We start from the raw sequence: 15413 nt of genomic DNA on the forward strand, positions 1-15413 counted from the left end.
ATTTTAATTTCGATTGAAAGGGTGTGAATTACTTGAGCGACGACGGCACGTCTGGCTTCCAAGTACAGTCTGGTATCGTCCCAGTGTCCATTAATTTCGGCCAGCTTATCGGCTATCCGATTGTGCTCGGTCAGCAGAGTTTGGTAGATGAGTCCGATGCTGGAGTTGGGCTTGTTGCAGAGCTCGCAAGTGGCCAAATTGACGCGTCCTCCGTGATAAGTCCTGAGCTTGTGTAGCCTATTGTCATTGTTTCCGTAAATGTCCGAGCCGTCCAAGTATCCAGAAGCTCCGTTCATTTGCTCGCGAGTTTTGAAGTTGCACGAGTGGGTGCTCAGAGTCGGCACCGCGCGCCAATAGTTCAAGCAGTTTCCACTCACGTCCAAGCCAGGCATGCATTCTGGATGACTAAAGTTCTGCTGGCAACAGTTCTCCTTGTGCTTGGGACGTACCGGATCAGAAATGTCGCGCAGCAAAAGCTCGGACCAGACACCAGTCAGGCTACTCAGACCTTCGTGAGGGGCTGCGCTGTTGCGGTGGTTAGAGCGGAACTGGGTTACCACTTCAGCACTGGATGGCAGAGCATGGTTGCTCAATGAAGAAAAAGGTTTCTCAACACCTGGAACAAAAATAAAAAAATTTCGGATCTGTATAGTTTTAAAGTATACAAACTCGATATGAAGCTTGAAATCGTTAGTTTTCAGTCATTAAAGAGTTCAAAGAGAGATTTTCTTGTTAATTATTTTGTATACGCATTTTTTGAAGAGCAATGGTACATCGTATTAGCGATTATTGGAGGTCCTATGGAGATGACAGCAGCTTGAATAAACTGTGATCTAGTAAATGTAAAAAGGTTTGTGAATTTTTGGTTAATACTTAGTCAAAATTAAGCCCATTTTATGTGTTTTATATGCTATCGTAAATTGAAAACAAGATGTCAACAAGAGACTGTCCTCAACAAATCAAGAAAAGAGAAGGATTCAGCCTATGGTTGCGGTATTGTTACGAGTAAGGGTAAAGAATATGAGAGTTATGATTGGTGTTATTTAAGGATCTTAGAATTGTTAAAAATAACAAATAAACGAATGCCTTAATATCAATATTTTCATCTCAAAATTCGACGCTATTTACTAGGAAAAGGTTGCAGCTCTCAATTCCACCTCTTCCACCAAAAAACTAGGGCGCACAATACTGCAGATCCAAATAATAACACGCTTTACTTTTAAATCCGGATTGTAAGCTACATTAATCTCGTTTTAAACAAGGAAATTCGAAGTAACCCTATCCAAATAGCTTGTGAGTCCTTAGTTGACCAGTTTACAGATAACGTAAAGATAAATTTGCTTTATTCCAGCTTCGAAGTACGATTTCAGGTGAGCTCGACCATGTTTCATTCGCCGTAACGTCCTGCAACTTAGCTTTCTTTACCCATTAATAACAATAATAATCAGTTGCGTGGCAAAACCTACGATGCTTGTGGCAGAATAATTCCACAAGAATATTACGTGTAGTAGTTGTCTAAATCAACTCTTGCACATAAAATCCTCATTTTTGGGGGTAGTCAAGCGACATCAATTACTTTAAAAGCTGATGGAAACTGTTACGGCGATTCTTTTTCATTTAGTCTGGCCATTAAAAATCAGGAAGTAAAGTCCATTTATAGACAATAAGACATTCCTAAAATATTTATCTATCATCTGTACTTTAAAACTATAAAATCTTTCTTTTTAGCTTTAGCCCAAGGTTCTAATTTATAATGCACACATTTAACTAACGTTAAACAGGGTTAAAAAATGGCAAATTTTGCCTTACGTAATTTATAGTCAGTTATGGAGGGTTCAATGATAGAAAGATTGACTTGAAATATAGCAGTAGTTGATTCCAGCCTTGCCAAACTTTTCAGTCTTAATAATTAGGTTAAAAACTCACCGCAATTTTCTATGTAAATAAGTGAATGATTGAATAAGTTAAGCAATAAATTAGAAAATGTATTTTTTACACAACAAACTGTCTCTATGTTTACCTTCGATGTCTGAAGATAAGATAAGGTGGATATTTGCAGTCGTGTGTTATTTTGCATTTATGATCACAAGTCGTTATCACCAAGTTTTATTTCTCAAAATATCATAATTACGTACATTGCGTAATCTCACAATTATTTAAATACACCGCTTGTGCATTATATTTAGATTTCAAAATTTTTTTCCTTTCCGATGTACCGCATAGATTATTCAAATGTTTTTGTAATGGCGTTTCTGAAATTCCATTGGTTCGCTTACAATTCATTCGAATTGGGCAATAAAAGTCAATCCTTGGTTGGGAATAAATTTTATTACTGCTACGAAGAGGAAAAACAATAACAATGCGTTTCATTAAATCTTTTTTTTTGTTTTACCTAAATTCCAAACATTTAACGTCACCCGGTATTATTATTAGCAAACCATTATTGAGTAAGAGAGGTGTGTAATTTCAGCTTAACAAATGGCGCGTACCTAACGTTGGCGCCGACGCATACAACTATAATTTGCCTGCGCCTCTTTTATCCTCTACGGTTTGACACTTGCTGTGATTCCACTGCGAGATTGTCGAGTCAATTAAGAGCTGTACTCCCCGATAAATCACTACTCGAAATCCGTATATTTTCTTTGTCCATCGACATTCTAACAGGTATTTTAAGCTTCCTCGTTTTTGTTTTAGGTCAATTAAAGTGCTTTAAGGTGGTTTAGCAAAACGTTTCAAGTCAACCGCCAAGCGATGGATACATTCTTTTTTCTTATAGCTCTTGCGATTATCATATTCCTTCGATTGTCACCGAGTCCACTTTCATTAGTCTGTTACATTACATACACACTGGAGGCTTTGCCTAATATACTTTTTCTATCGAGATATCAAGTTTTTCTACACAAACATTTTGAAATCGGTGTGACTTTATTCTGAAACTTCAATTGTATAATACTTTAGGGACATAATATAATTCAAACTACAACAACACTGTGAATAAAAAAACCATCAACTGTTCCCGACAACTACTTGAGACTGATCACTGGTACTCATAGCAGCAATCATAGGAAATTTCTTTTTCGTACATTTCGTCACACTGTAAATTTCACCTTATTTATGAAAACGAATGGAGATGCGATCGTTAACCTTTATTTCTCGATTTAATTATATATAATAGGCTTACTGTTAACAATTCATTGATCTTTATCTTTCATCGATTACGTCGTGAATCGCCGTAATCTTAATCATTTGATTATGGCTTAGGTTCGAATGGCTCAGAAATAAAATTAAACTTTCTGAGGTATTTTTTGAGATGAATTACAATCTTTTTGAAAAGCCATAAATAAGAATACGAGTTAAGTCATAGTGATGAATAAGCTGTGTTGAAAGAATGTTTTTTATAATGTTGGTTTTTAAGAAGTTGTACGTTAATCGATTTAAGAGAGTACGCAAAGAACGATCAAACCGGTTCTTGTGCTGAGGATTTTACGAAAAACGCCGGCGAGAAAGTGCAGTCAAAGGGTTACGCAAGTGGAACGTAACAAGCCCTTCTTACAATTACAAAATCATTTTATTATGATTGTGAAGGAGTTCGAAATTATGTTTTCATGCTCTGTGACTATACATCGATGAAAGGTATGCAGATAATCTTTTGAACCTTAATCAATTCTCAATTTCTAATTTATTCCTGGTTTAATAGGTTAGAAAGTTCAGTCGGTTTCAACCTAAGCTTGTACACGATTGATCAATGAAAATTGTAATGAATAGTTTGTAGTTATATACCAATGGTGAAATTTTAGAACTTTTTCGGAAAAAAACAAGACACGTCATGAATTTTACTCCGCAACATCGTGTATAACAGTTTCCGAAGAACAATAAGTATCATCAAAATTATACTTCTATCCTTTAATAAAAGGAATTTAACAAATAGGTACTCCAATCGTCTGGAACTCTCCATCCTTTAGCTATTCATAAGGGTTTATAAGATAAAGCCTTACATCCCCTATTCGACTTGCAAAAGTATGTAATTCCCATCACTGTATAACTCTATCTTGTTGCACTACTTAGATTATAATTGTCTTGTATAAAAGTTGGGACCATTTTCCCGTTTTTGAATTTTTCTTGTCTTTCACATTCATTATCATGAAAAGTAAAAAATTGTGAAGACTTATGTAATTGAATTTTGAAAAGAATTGAATCAACGTAACTATGTTAAACCACACTCGGAGAGTAAAATTTGTGCAGATTTGAGCTGATATTCCTGAACAGTTTTTACTCTCTAATCACATAACATTTTTTTTTATCAAATAAACCTGTGGTCGCGATTAATCTTGATCTTTTGGCAAAAAGGAATTCAGGAGAAGGATCTTTTCTACTCAATCTAAAAAATCAATAGCCACCAAACAAGTAAATCTCTTGCTCACTCTGGCCACGAGATGAGAAAAAAAAAAGAATAAATCACCGTCCGATAGGCAAAAAAAGGTGTGCGCAAATGTTTCCAATTCGAGGTTGCAGGCAGCGCGTTTTTTTGGAAAAGGAAAGGTCCACTGTAGAGGAAGAACCGGACCACTCTGCTCTCGTCACTTTCTTCTCTCCTCTCCTGCGTAATACACCTCGTACCTCTTACTCGCTACAGCTTGCTCGGACCGGCGAGAGTGAGAGCTTTCTCATTTTTTCCCCCCAGATTCATCTCCCCTCCACGCTTTTACACGCACACGCGGCTGGACGATTTACTCTCGATTCTGACGAAATTTCGCTGATCTGCGTCGAATATGCTTGTGCGACGTGTTAGCGTTTCCGTCGTAATATTAAATACTCTTGTTTTCAGTATGAATCCTGATGATGAACTAGTATTTCTTGTAGCATTGGTACGAAAAACCGATTTTTATCCCGAGTAAGTACTTACGAGAAATCGTTAAGTCAGAATGCCGATCTGTGATTTTTGGAGAATATTGACTTTTTCACCGCGAAATATTTTATACACTATTAGGGGCATAATGTAAGTATTGCCTTAGTTTTGCAGTTCAAAAGTGTGATTTATTGGTGTTTTCGGGCCCAACTTGGTGTATTTTGCCGATTTCAAAGACATATACGACTGATGTAACATTGACGAACGGCAAGACGAAACTTGATTTCCCTAAAAGAGTCTCTGACTTCAAAAAATAAATCAATGCCTTTGCAATACATTATTTGCCAATGAGACATTCAAAACTCATTTATCATTTTGAAGAGGCACAAGCGCAATGAATAGATGTTATGCACTTCTTGTTGACATTGCGTAATTTGTCTCTCGAAAATGCAAAAAAACGTTACGTAAGTCACTTTCCAACGAGGAGTCGGGATGAATCGATGGTCCCTGCTTTTAAGGACTGGAGATGCTGTATCGGACACTGCGCAACATATATATTTTGTGCGATTTCTCTCTTGCTTCAATAAGATCAACAGTATCCAGCAAGGGGGAAAAGTCAACTGTCTGAATCGTCAAGTTTTAATAAACTTTTTATTTTTTATTTTTGTCATGACATTACCAAACAACCGTTCCTAATAAACAAGAAAGCCGAGTAATGGAGTGGTCGAATTGAGTCCCACACGGCCTTACGATTTAATCCTACATATTATCGAGTTGGCTCTTTAAATCTCATTAGGGAACTGGACCCCGACTAATGACCACTGGCTGGCTGTAGCTTCTCATTCATCCGAATAGTACTATACGCCATCAAACAAACACTTCCCTTTTTTCGCCTCACTTTATCCAGGTTTTAGACCGATGGTACAGTGAAATAAATATATACACTCACATATTTACTCATGTGCTTGTTTTGGTCGGGCACCTGTCATGATTTGTAGATGTTTATAGAGATATGAGATTTAATGGCTTGGCCGTTAACTGAAAGATTGTCCGCGTACGGACATGCACGTAAAATCACACAATTTATTTGATTTTTATCAGCTATTAACTCAAGGACATTGACTCAACTAGAAAACTTTATTTGTGGAAATTTTTACCTACCATTTGGTTTTTTCTTCTTACTGGCGGAAAAACGATTTCGTTGGAACTGGCAATTTTCTGTTCAAAATCTAAATGTCAAGAACTCAATTTAGCAATTACATTCCATGTACCTACACGTCTTTGCCTATTTAACGTGTACACCATTTTATTGGTCTACCTTCTCAAAACCCATAACGATGTGAGTAACTGTTTTACTCAACTGACACAATGTCCTAGAATATATGAAACTGAATGAATTATACAATTACGTATTAAAGAAATATTAAAAACTTGAAGTGCCCGTGTCTCTGATGCTTTAGGCAAACTTTTCGAGTTCTATTTACTAAACAGCAAAGGTTTTAAGGCATTTCACTCTAAATCTCATTGTCTGTTATGAACTTCAGAGTTGAACGTATTTATCTTCGTAAATGTTAACATCCGCTCAAATAGAAGTTGACGTGAAAATTCTAAGCATAATAAGTGTTTGTATTCTATAGTACATTATAGATAAGAAACTTATGATTGTACATCCCTATAAAAAATATCAATGCTAAATCAACGTTGAAATCAATCGTAAATTATATCGTCAATTCTATGTTGATAGCTTGTTGAATCAATGCTGATTTAGCGTTGAATCAACGTTGATTTATTTTTAACTTGAACGTATTGAAGTTAAAGAAACATTTATTTCAATTGAAACTGCAACGCTAACTTGAAAAAAGCATTGTTTTGCAGTCAACCAGTAATATCGACTTGAATCAACGCTGAATCATCGTAGATTTAACATTAGATCAACCCAGAATCAACGATGTAATTTACGACTGATTTCACCATTGTTTATTTTTGGTAGGGATAAATAAAAAATGGTAAAATTGTCGAGATTAAAGTCCCACCGCGTTTTGAATAAGTTTGACGATTCCTTGACGTAACGCGTTTCGTGACCGCATCGATTTGAAAATTTTGTTGGATGTAAGTCTCGGTTCTACGTGTATGCTATATAGCGGAGATGCAATTTTAGGGGATGAAAAAATCGATACGCTCGTAGATATACGTACGTATCTATATATAATTACAAGCAAACACACAGGTAACAGCGTAACATCTTCAATCAAACTCAGGTATGCGATGGTTTTCAGCGAGACGCAGTCATCGGATAGTCGATTACACCGTCTCATGCACGGGTTGCGCCATCGTCTCCCTCTCGCCTCCATATACATGCAAGAGATCGTGGATAAGGAGGGAGAAGGGGGTCCCATGTTTATGTGCTTGCGCGTATTTGTGCCACATGCATTCTTGCCCGCAAAGTACACGTATATGCATGCACAGAGCGCTAATCCACCTTTTCTAATCGGTCGCCTCTTTCTCCGCGAGTCGCTTGGTTGGCATGAAGTATATACCTATGTATACACGTTACATTACATGTATGCTCGGACTTTATACAGCGCTCCCGATTTTCACTTTCTACTTGTGCTACTCGGTAACTGCTTCCAAACAACTATGTGCGCTCTTATCACTCCAAGTACTTTAATTTACGTTTTTGCTTCAAATGTGAGTAATAATTTTGCTGTGAATATTACATGTGTCGAAATGATTTTGAAGAGCACGTAAATATAGGAGCAGGCAAATGATTTCGTTCCTCAAATTTTGTGTTTGAATCAAGAAGTCGACGGTGAGGATAGCTCACGAAAAATTGTTACGTAATGGAATAGTAAATACGTCAGAATTCGTGACGCTTTGGTCGTTGGCACCAGTATTAATAGTTAGTGTACATAATATTCGTCTCAGCCCAGCGAGTTGCATTTGTTTTCGCCAGAACCTACGAGCTGTACTTCTTTTCGATAAACATTTTAGACTGTACTTTTTTTCGTCAAAGTGTGTGAGGTGTCTCTTTTTTCGCCTTGGGCATCGATATGTTTTCATGCAAAGACACCGAAATTCCAAACTTTTCCTGTAATACTAATCTTGTATTTTACCTCACAACATTGCAAATTTAGCGATTTCTCACCCGGCAGATCGTTTCTAAATGCAGTAATCTGAAGCAGTGGCATGTACATGAGAAAATACGATGGGACTGAATTACAGTAATTTCCATGTCTTGTACGAGTTTTAAATATCCAATTTTTTTTTAACATTGTAAAGTACTTGCAATAACCAAGCTCAGTTTTTTCGGTATCGAGAGCCGATAGATCGCACAATAATATCGATCATTTATACTCTTTAAAGTAAATAAAGTTTCTCAATGTAAATTATTTAAATTTTGCATTGTTGCCGCTGTTGCTGCACGATCAATAGTCTTTTACGAATCTAGATTCTGGTATAATTGGCACGTAATTTTTGTTTACATCACATGCTGTAGAAATCTATGAATGTGTCAAGTTAATACCGTGTAGAGTATACTTATGCGAACCTGAAAGCTGTTTGAAAGTATTCGCAATAGCTTTAAATAATACCAAGTCTTAATAAATGTTCCCATAAGATTTGCTATTTTTTTGGTGACTATCTAAAAGTTTCAGTGAGATAATGCGTATCAAGTTCATGAACAATTCAAAGTTTATTTTCGTTCTTGGTTTTATTGATTTGCGGTAAAAAGCATAGTCTCCTTAAAAACGAGATGTTTGGTTTAGAGATGAAGTGGTTTTCTGTTAACATACACTCACTTTTTCAAAGTTTTAACAATAATATTCGAAAATTTCAGTCTCATAATCTGAGTGTTGTTCCAAAAGCAGATGGTCGCTACATCTAATTTGACGCACAACAAAATGTTCATCCGTATGCTAAAATTTATCTATTTTGCAAATATGTCGCCTCTTCATTTGACAGATTGAAACTCCTTAATCATGAAATCTGTCCATCAAACTTTACTATATAGCTTTTTATTTGTACGAATCTTCATTAGCCTTTAAACCTTGAGCAAACGAAAAACAAAAACGTAAACGTCAACTCTACGAGGTGAGCCATTACAAATTTGATAGTCATCCGTGCACGTCAAACGCTTGTCGCTTCTTTTATATGGTCGAGAAAAAAAAAAGTTAGAAGGATTCCCAATGGGTCCTCAGGGCATCGTGGCGTAATAGCCATTGGCGGCATCCGCAATCATTATACTAATATGCAAATGCAGAGAGTAAATAAGTTAAGGACGAGGAACAATGTATACGTCATTTCGAGTACATCATTTCCTCAAGAGGGTTCCAAGAACGTGACGATGACTTCCAACAAAAAACAAGGAACAACCTTGTCCTCCGGCGATACCAACGATTCCAAACCTCGGTGACATCATGTAGAGTCGTACTTACTTACCATTTGGTAACGAGAAAAAGCTATAGGCCATTGAATAAAAAAGATTGTGCATACCATTGGTGTAGGCAGGTGGTAGGACGCGGAGGTAGGGCGAGCCCCTGGCGCCCCAGGCTGGATGCCTGACGTTGTTGCAGGCCCCGGAAGGGGTCCTGTATTTGCTTGGCGGACAAGGCCGCTCCTGCCTTAATCGGCACGGCTCTTGCTCAGACCGCTCACTGTGGACAAAAAAAGAAGAAAAAAACATTGAGAAGAAACCGATCGGGTTTGATCGGTTGGGTGGAAAAGTAGAATGTAGCGACGCCACGAGCTGCTCGTGTTGACTTGTTCGGAGCGCGCGTTGAAAGGTGCGTGTGACACGCGCGCAGTGATTGATCGAGTGTGGGGGGGATCGGTTGGTGCTTGTGAAAAAGGGAAAACTGGATCGGTTGATGACGCTCTCCTTCGTTTCTCTTCCGGAGTCTTCGGACGGCTGTAGGCTGCTCGACGCGGTTTCTGAGAGCTCGGGACCTTTTTTGGCTGTTTGCGGCTTTTTTTTCCCGAGATCCGTTTACTCATGGCGGGGAAGGGAATTTTCTTCGGATTTTTTTGCTCTATGGGAGAAGGGAAAATTGCTACGAGCGATTTAAGTTGCGTGGTACGGATCGCTTGTACGATGAATGGCTGTTAAATTAAAACTAAATCAATGCTGGAGTCAGTCTGTAATGACATCGTTGATTCCATGTTGAATCAATGCTAATTTATTTTTAACTTAAAAGTATTGGAGTTATAAATTCAAACAAAATTAATTTGAATTGCAACTGCAATGCTAACTTGAAAAAAGCAACGTTTTGCAGTCAACCATCAATATCGACTTGAATCAACGCAGAATCAAAGATGTAATTTACGACTGATTTCAGCATTAATATTTTTCGTAGGGTATACACGTACGATTGCATGTTGTACTGATATAAGGTATAAAACAAGTGCTCGTAACCGTTGATAGGTTCTGGTGTATCCTTTTTTATGTACACTTAACAGAAAGGGATTCTTTATTATTAATTGAGTGGTAAAGGTAAAGGTGTTTACGTATCGGGTAACTCCTTCGATTGCATAACAAATTGAGAAATAGCGTGCAATTAACTTTACATTCAATGTACATGTAATATTGGCTCATATTGATGTGATATTGTTTGTTATCACATTTTAACTAGTTAATTCTTAACTTGAAAGTATCAAAGAACCAGCTTTTTCTATCAGACGAACTTACTGATTGGATTTTTCACCCAATTTTTACCAACTTTACAACTTAAAATGAAGATTAAATACCAATTTACGCATTGATTGCGATTCGCAACTCATCATAATTTAGTTTCGTTGAACTTTTACGGTTTCAATAATTTGCTTCATGTAGGAATTTGAAAGAGCGACACCTTCAGGGGACAATATGTTGATACTAATTAACAAGAATACACAGCCTCTTATGGACAATGATCTGTTATAATCATTTATTTCAATAGTAACGAATATTTAACAACTGACGTAATTTCTTTGGGTGTTGGGTATACTTTCAAGCTGAAAAATACCTACTTAACGGTGCATCAATAAAAAAAAATTTTTTTTTCTCGCACGGTCGTATTTTGTTAGTTAGTATTGCGTGTCGTGGAATATATCGTGGAGTAAACACATTAAAAATAATACTATTATTATGTTCATTCATACATTATATGCATTTCTTATAACAGATTTAGTTTTTTTTTTCATTAAATTATAGAAGTAAGCATTTTTTGCTATTAATGTTCTACTTGAGACAGAAAAAAACTTAGTTTAGTCGTTAAAGATACATTGTTGTTGAAATAAACACTTATGTTACATCATTGTCCATAAGGGGCCGTGTATTCTTGCTAGTTAGCATCAACATGATCAACATCTTTTCCCCTGCAGGTGGCGTTGTTTCAAATTGCTGCACGAAGCGAATAGAGTTATAATAATATACCTATAGTTGAGAAAACACTAATGGTCGCCTATTCATCTTTTTCAACTACTTCAATTAAAAATTGCGTCTGCAGCTAAAAATAAATAATCGTCATAGTTATCGTGGTTGTAATTACACGGACATTAGTGTTAAAATCGGCCTGTCCGATGAGGTTCCGGAAACCCGAACGAAATCCTATACTTATAGTTTGTGCTCACCAAAATTCTTTGATTACTGCCCTAGACAGTGAGTAAGAAAGCCTTTGCTCACTTCTGCTTTCCAAAAATAGTTTCAGTCCATTATGGATCCTAGGATAAAAATAACGCGTCGATTTGTCGAGTTTTACGTGGCGTTGGGCAACAAAAAAGTCGTAGCACACTCTCGCACTGCGTTCGAAATTTGTAAGATCCTTTTTTTAGAAAGTCCGTGGCGTCCCCCACCGCGAATCAACGATTTTTATACACATTACGAGCATCACTTTAACAGTAACGCGCTCGCGTGAAACTAGAGTAAGTACATACACAAGCATCGGTTATGTATAACATTGTTATGTGCCGCTCCTCCCGACGACTTCCGTTCCAAAAATGACGCAAGTAGTGCATTACTCTTCCGCGGTAATTTCTTCGTTAATCCCCTTCCTCATTGTTATCAAAGCATTCTTTTTTTACCCATGCTCGAGGTAATTTTAGAATATTCGTAATATGTATTTTCATTAAAACAATTTCTCAAATTGTTGTTTATTTATTCTATTTATTTTTTGACTCAAGTTCAAAGCCAAGAGATTAATGATTGTAAGGATTGGTTTAAAAAGTGAAAGTAGTATGCATCCAAAAAATTAAAATTACCAACCAACCCAGTTTTTTTAATGCAGCATAAAAAATTAAGTAATAATTGCTTACCGTAACAAAGAATATCGTATTTTTCAACTTTATCTCTAATCAGCTCTATGAAACTAAGAAGTAAAGAGAATTAACTGCCAAGACCCATCTGATTATAACGAGACGAAGTCAAAGAAAATTATAATTTACCGTTTGTAAATAAATATATTTGAGAAAAATAAATAATAATATTAAACTTTCTGCTGATGTATATAAGCTGCCTCTGACACTGCATTTTTGAATAAAAATTTTGGGTTAAACAATTTTTTACCGATGAGAAAAACTCAAGGAATGAGTACATTAGTAAAGACTGTACATAGACAACTACATGACTTGAGAAATCCCGTTGAATTTTTTGGGACAATTTCAATAATCTTCAGTAGGTAATTTTAATTCTGGCATTTTTTGAAATTTTCGTATTTGTTGTCTGAGTAATTTCCATAATAATTACAAATAAAAAGTTTTTAAAAAGATGGAAGCAAAATTTTTTAAACAAAATTAAAATATTTTAAAATACTACGTACGATTGTTACTTCTCAAATTGACTTACATGATGCTTCTGCTGAAACTTTTGTACAAATATACGTAAGACTGTAATGAATACGCGAGATTTACGTTTCGATATGCCTATTGTAAAAATCCGGCATTTTTTTGTTTAGCCATATTTCTAAACATTAGCTCACGTCGAGTCAATTCGTAGGATGGACTTTTAAAGGTAAAATTACAAAACGAGATAGCCATGTTTTAGATTTTTAGCAATGAGTTTTGTAACATTAATTCACACAGTCATTGCCCCACATTAAATTTGATTTTTAACACAAAGAGAGAATGAAGAAAGTCGCGGGAATCGTTTGTTACTTTGATTGTAGTTCTTAAAAACACGCATGACTCCCATTCATCGAAGCACGTCATATTCTCAACACCCGATTGTATTTAAATGAGCCACACATTGGAAGGAATTCGACTCAACACTCTAGAATCTTATACATTACCTCATCCCAGCTTACAATACAAGGAAAATATATATTCCCCGGCTAAGACATTGATTTGCATGTGTATATAATCATGACGATACGGAGCAATCACCATCACCATGCAATTGATCCTCCCAGACAGAGAGGAAGAAAAAAACCTTGCCGGTTTATCGGGAGGAGCGATGAAAATCAAAGCTGCGCGCGTAACGTAATCTACTCCTTACACACAATGTAACCGCATGTAAGCGCATTGCACAACAGCGAAAGCACAAAGTATAGTCGTAAAAAGAGTCCGGGCCAATGTAATGTATATCATACGGTGTCTCCGATTGAGCTTTGGTTACGCTTAATTGCCGTGGCGCTTTCTTTCTCTCCCACAATCGTCCACTGCGTGGAGAAAAAAAAAAGGAAGCAGTGCCTCGAACGAATTTCGCGGGTCTTGACCTCGTAAAAAAAGTGTGGTCAAAAGAGCCAAAGTGATTGGTACTCACGAGTGCGGCCGTGAAAGTCGAGTCGCGGCAGCTAGCGCTGGGTGGAGACCGGAGGTGTAGTGGCAAGCGATGGGTTTGCAGGGAGAGACGAAAGATGGAGGCTGTACGTGCGTGTGTTTAGTATTTTTTATCGCGGAAAAAAAAAGATGGCTCAACGACCGCGGGGCGAATTTTCCTTCAGACTCGAGCGTGTATAGGAGCGTGTCGTGAAAGTTGTCATATACTCTCGCGTGAGCCTCTTGAACTCGGCGAATTTCTACTTTTGAAGAGCCTTTGGAATCTTTTTCTTTTCTCAGCTGTACAAATTTTTTTTTTTTTTTTTTTCCAAACTTATTTAAGATATTTCGTGTTGTTATCGAAATTTGTATCAATTGGTAGTGAAAATACAGGGGTGGCATAAAGTACATGAGCTTAAAAATGTTGTTGATTGAAAAAAAATTATGATCAACTCGAGGAAAGCATGCGCTTAAAAATTACGTAACAAAAGTATTCATTGCTTACAAATATATTTAATATTAACTTTCATCAAATATAATTGTTTTTCAACTTGTTTCTTTTAATATGATAATCAAATGATTTTCACATTGTAAACTTATTTTATTTTAAAAATTATCACAATGTACCGTGATAATTCTTTTAACAAAGGCTTAAGTTACGTGACAATTAATCTTTTCGATTCATGATATGATTTAACATATTACAGTTTTATAAAGTTCTTGGATTGTGGGTTGTGGAAATTGTCTCGAGGGAGATGTAATAACAGATAATTTACGAGTTCCAAAAACGCAGATGTCATCAAATATGTTATTTTTATTATGATTCCAGTACACAAATGAACACTGGGTTTTGTTTTCAAGTAAAACTACTTAACGGCGTTAATGACACAATATTTTTTTCCATTATCTTTATATCACGTCGAAATTTAATAGAGTAGGAGCTCTTGATTTCGTTTTACCACTCATTGTTTCAGTTCACGCGAGACTGGATTGAAGCGTTGAATCGCACAAAAGCATCGTATGATGTGGAAAAATTGCCGAAAGTGTTTGAAAGGATCATTAGGATCAAGACCAGCGTCGGAAAAGGTGAAAGTAAATTTTTACCAACCGATTGTGTCCAAATGCGTATGTATAGGTGTATACCTTTACTGCGGAAGTACGAGTTGAGAGGAGTTGAGGATTTTTTTACAAAAAACTAAATTTGAAGGAAGCTGATGAGAGTTATGGTTGTAAAGAAAAGGAAAAAAAACTTACCGATTGTTTGATTGCAGGGTAAACCTTTCAGCTTCGATTGCTGCCCGTGCACGAGCTTGTAAGTCGATGTCCACTCCGTAAACGTAATCTGCAACATGAAACAATAATGAACATAGTTATGTGAAACTTGTGATTTTTCAAAACTTCAATAAATTCGAAAAAAATGTATTAGAGTGGCAATCAATTTAAAAAGCATTACTTTCCAAACAGATTCTAATATATCGATAACTCAAAAAACGTCCAATTTCGTTGGGAAATAGAAATACGTATCTCAAATAATTTAGAATATATTATTATGACATTCAAACTTATTATAAAGAAGGCACTAATTCAAAATTTTTGTTTTTTGTTAATGCAATCATTTGATTTATAGTTAAAAAAAAGTTTCAATGTATCCTTGAATTATTTTCTTTTTTTTCTTTTTTCTTCTATATAAAAAGTATTTTTTCGTAATAGTGTGCGGAAAATAGGTATTTTCTGCACTGATATTAATGTGGGAAATCGATTTTCCCATATAGTGTACGGCAAACATTTTCCGCATACTATGCGGAAAAACATTTACCGCACACCTCTGCCGCACACTCTG

General features: G+C 36.2%; 1 protein-coding gene across 1 annotated transcript in view; it reads right to left on the reverse strand.

The window, feature by feature from the left end:
* The window catches only part of LOC106643432 (uncharacterized), a 50354-nt gene that overhangs the window by 6795 nt on the left and 28146 nt on the right, over nucleotides 1-15413 (reverse strand). The window contains exons 3-5 of the mRNA XM_023391148.2: nucleotides 14828-14915; nucleotides 9338-9498; nucleotides 33-616 (exon numbers count right to left, since the gene is read on the reverse strand). Of these exons, the coding sequence (XP_023246916.2) occupies nucleotides 33-616; nucleotides 9338-9498; nucleotides 14828-14915 (833 nt within the window). The remainder of the gene's footprint in view (nucleotides 1-32; nucleotides 617-9337; nucleotides 9499-14827; nucleotides 14916-15413) is intronic.

This window comes from Copidosoma floridanum, unplaced genomic scaffold (genome assembly GCF_036245765.1).
Source record: "Copidosoma floridanum isolate Cflo_tuat_1 unplaced genomic scaffold, Cflo_Japanese_pri ptg000011l, whole genome shotgun sequence".
NCBI lineage: Eukaryota > Metazoa > Arthropoda > Insecta > Hymenoptera > Encyrtidae > Copidosoma > Copidosoma floridanum.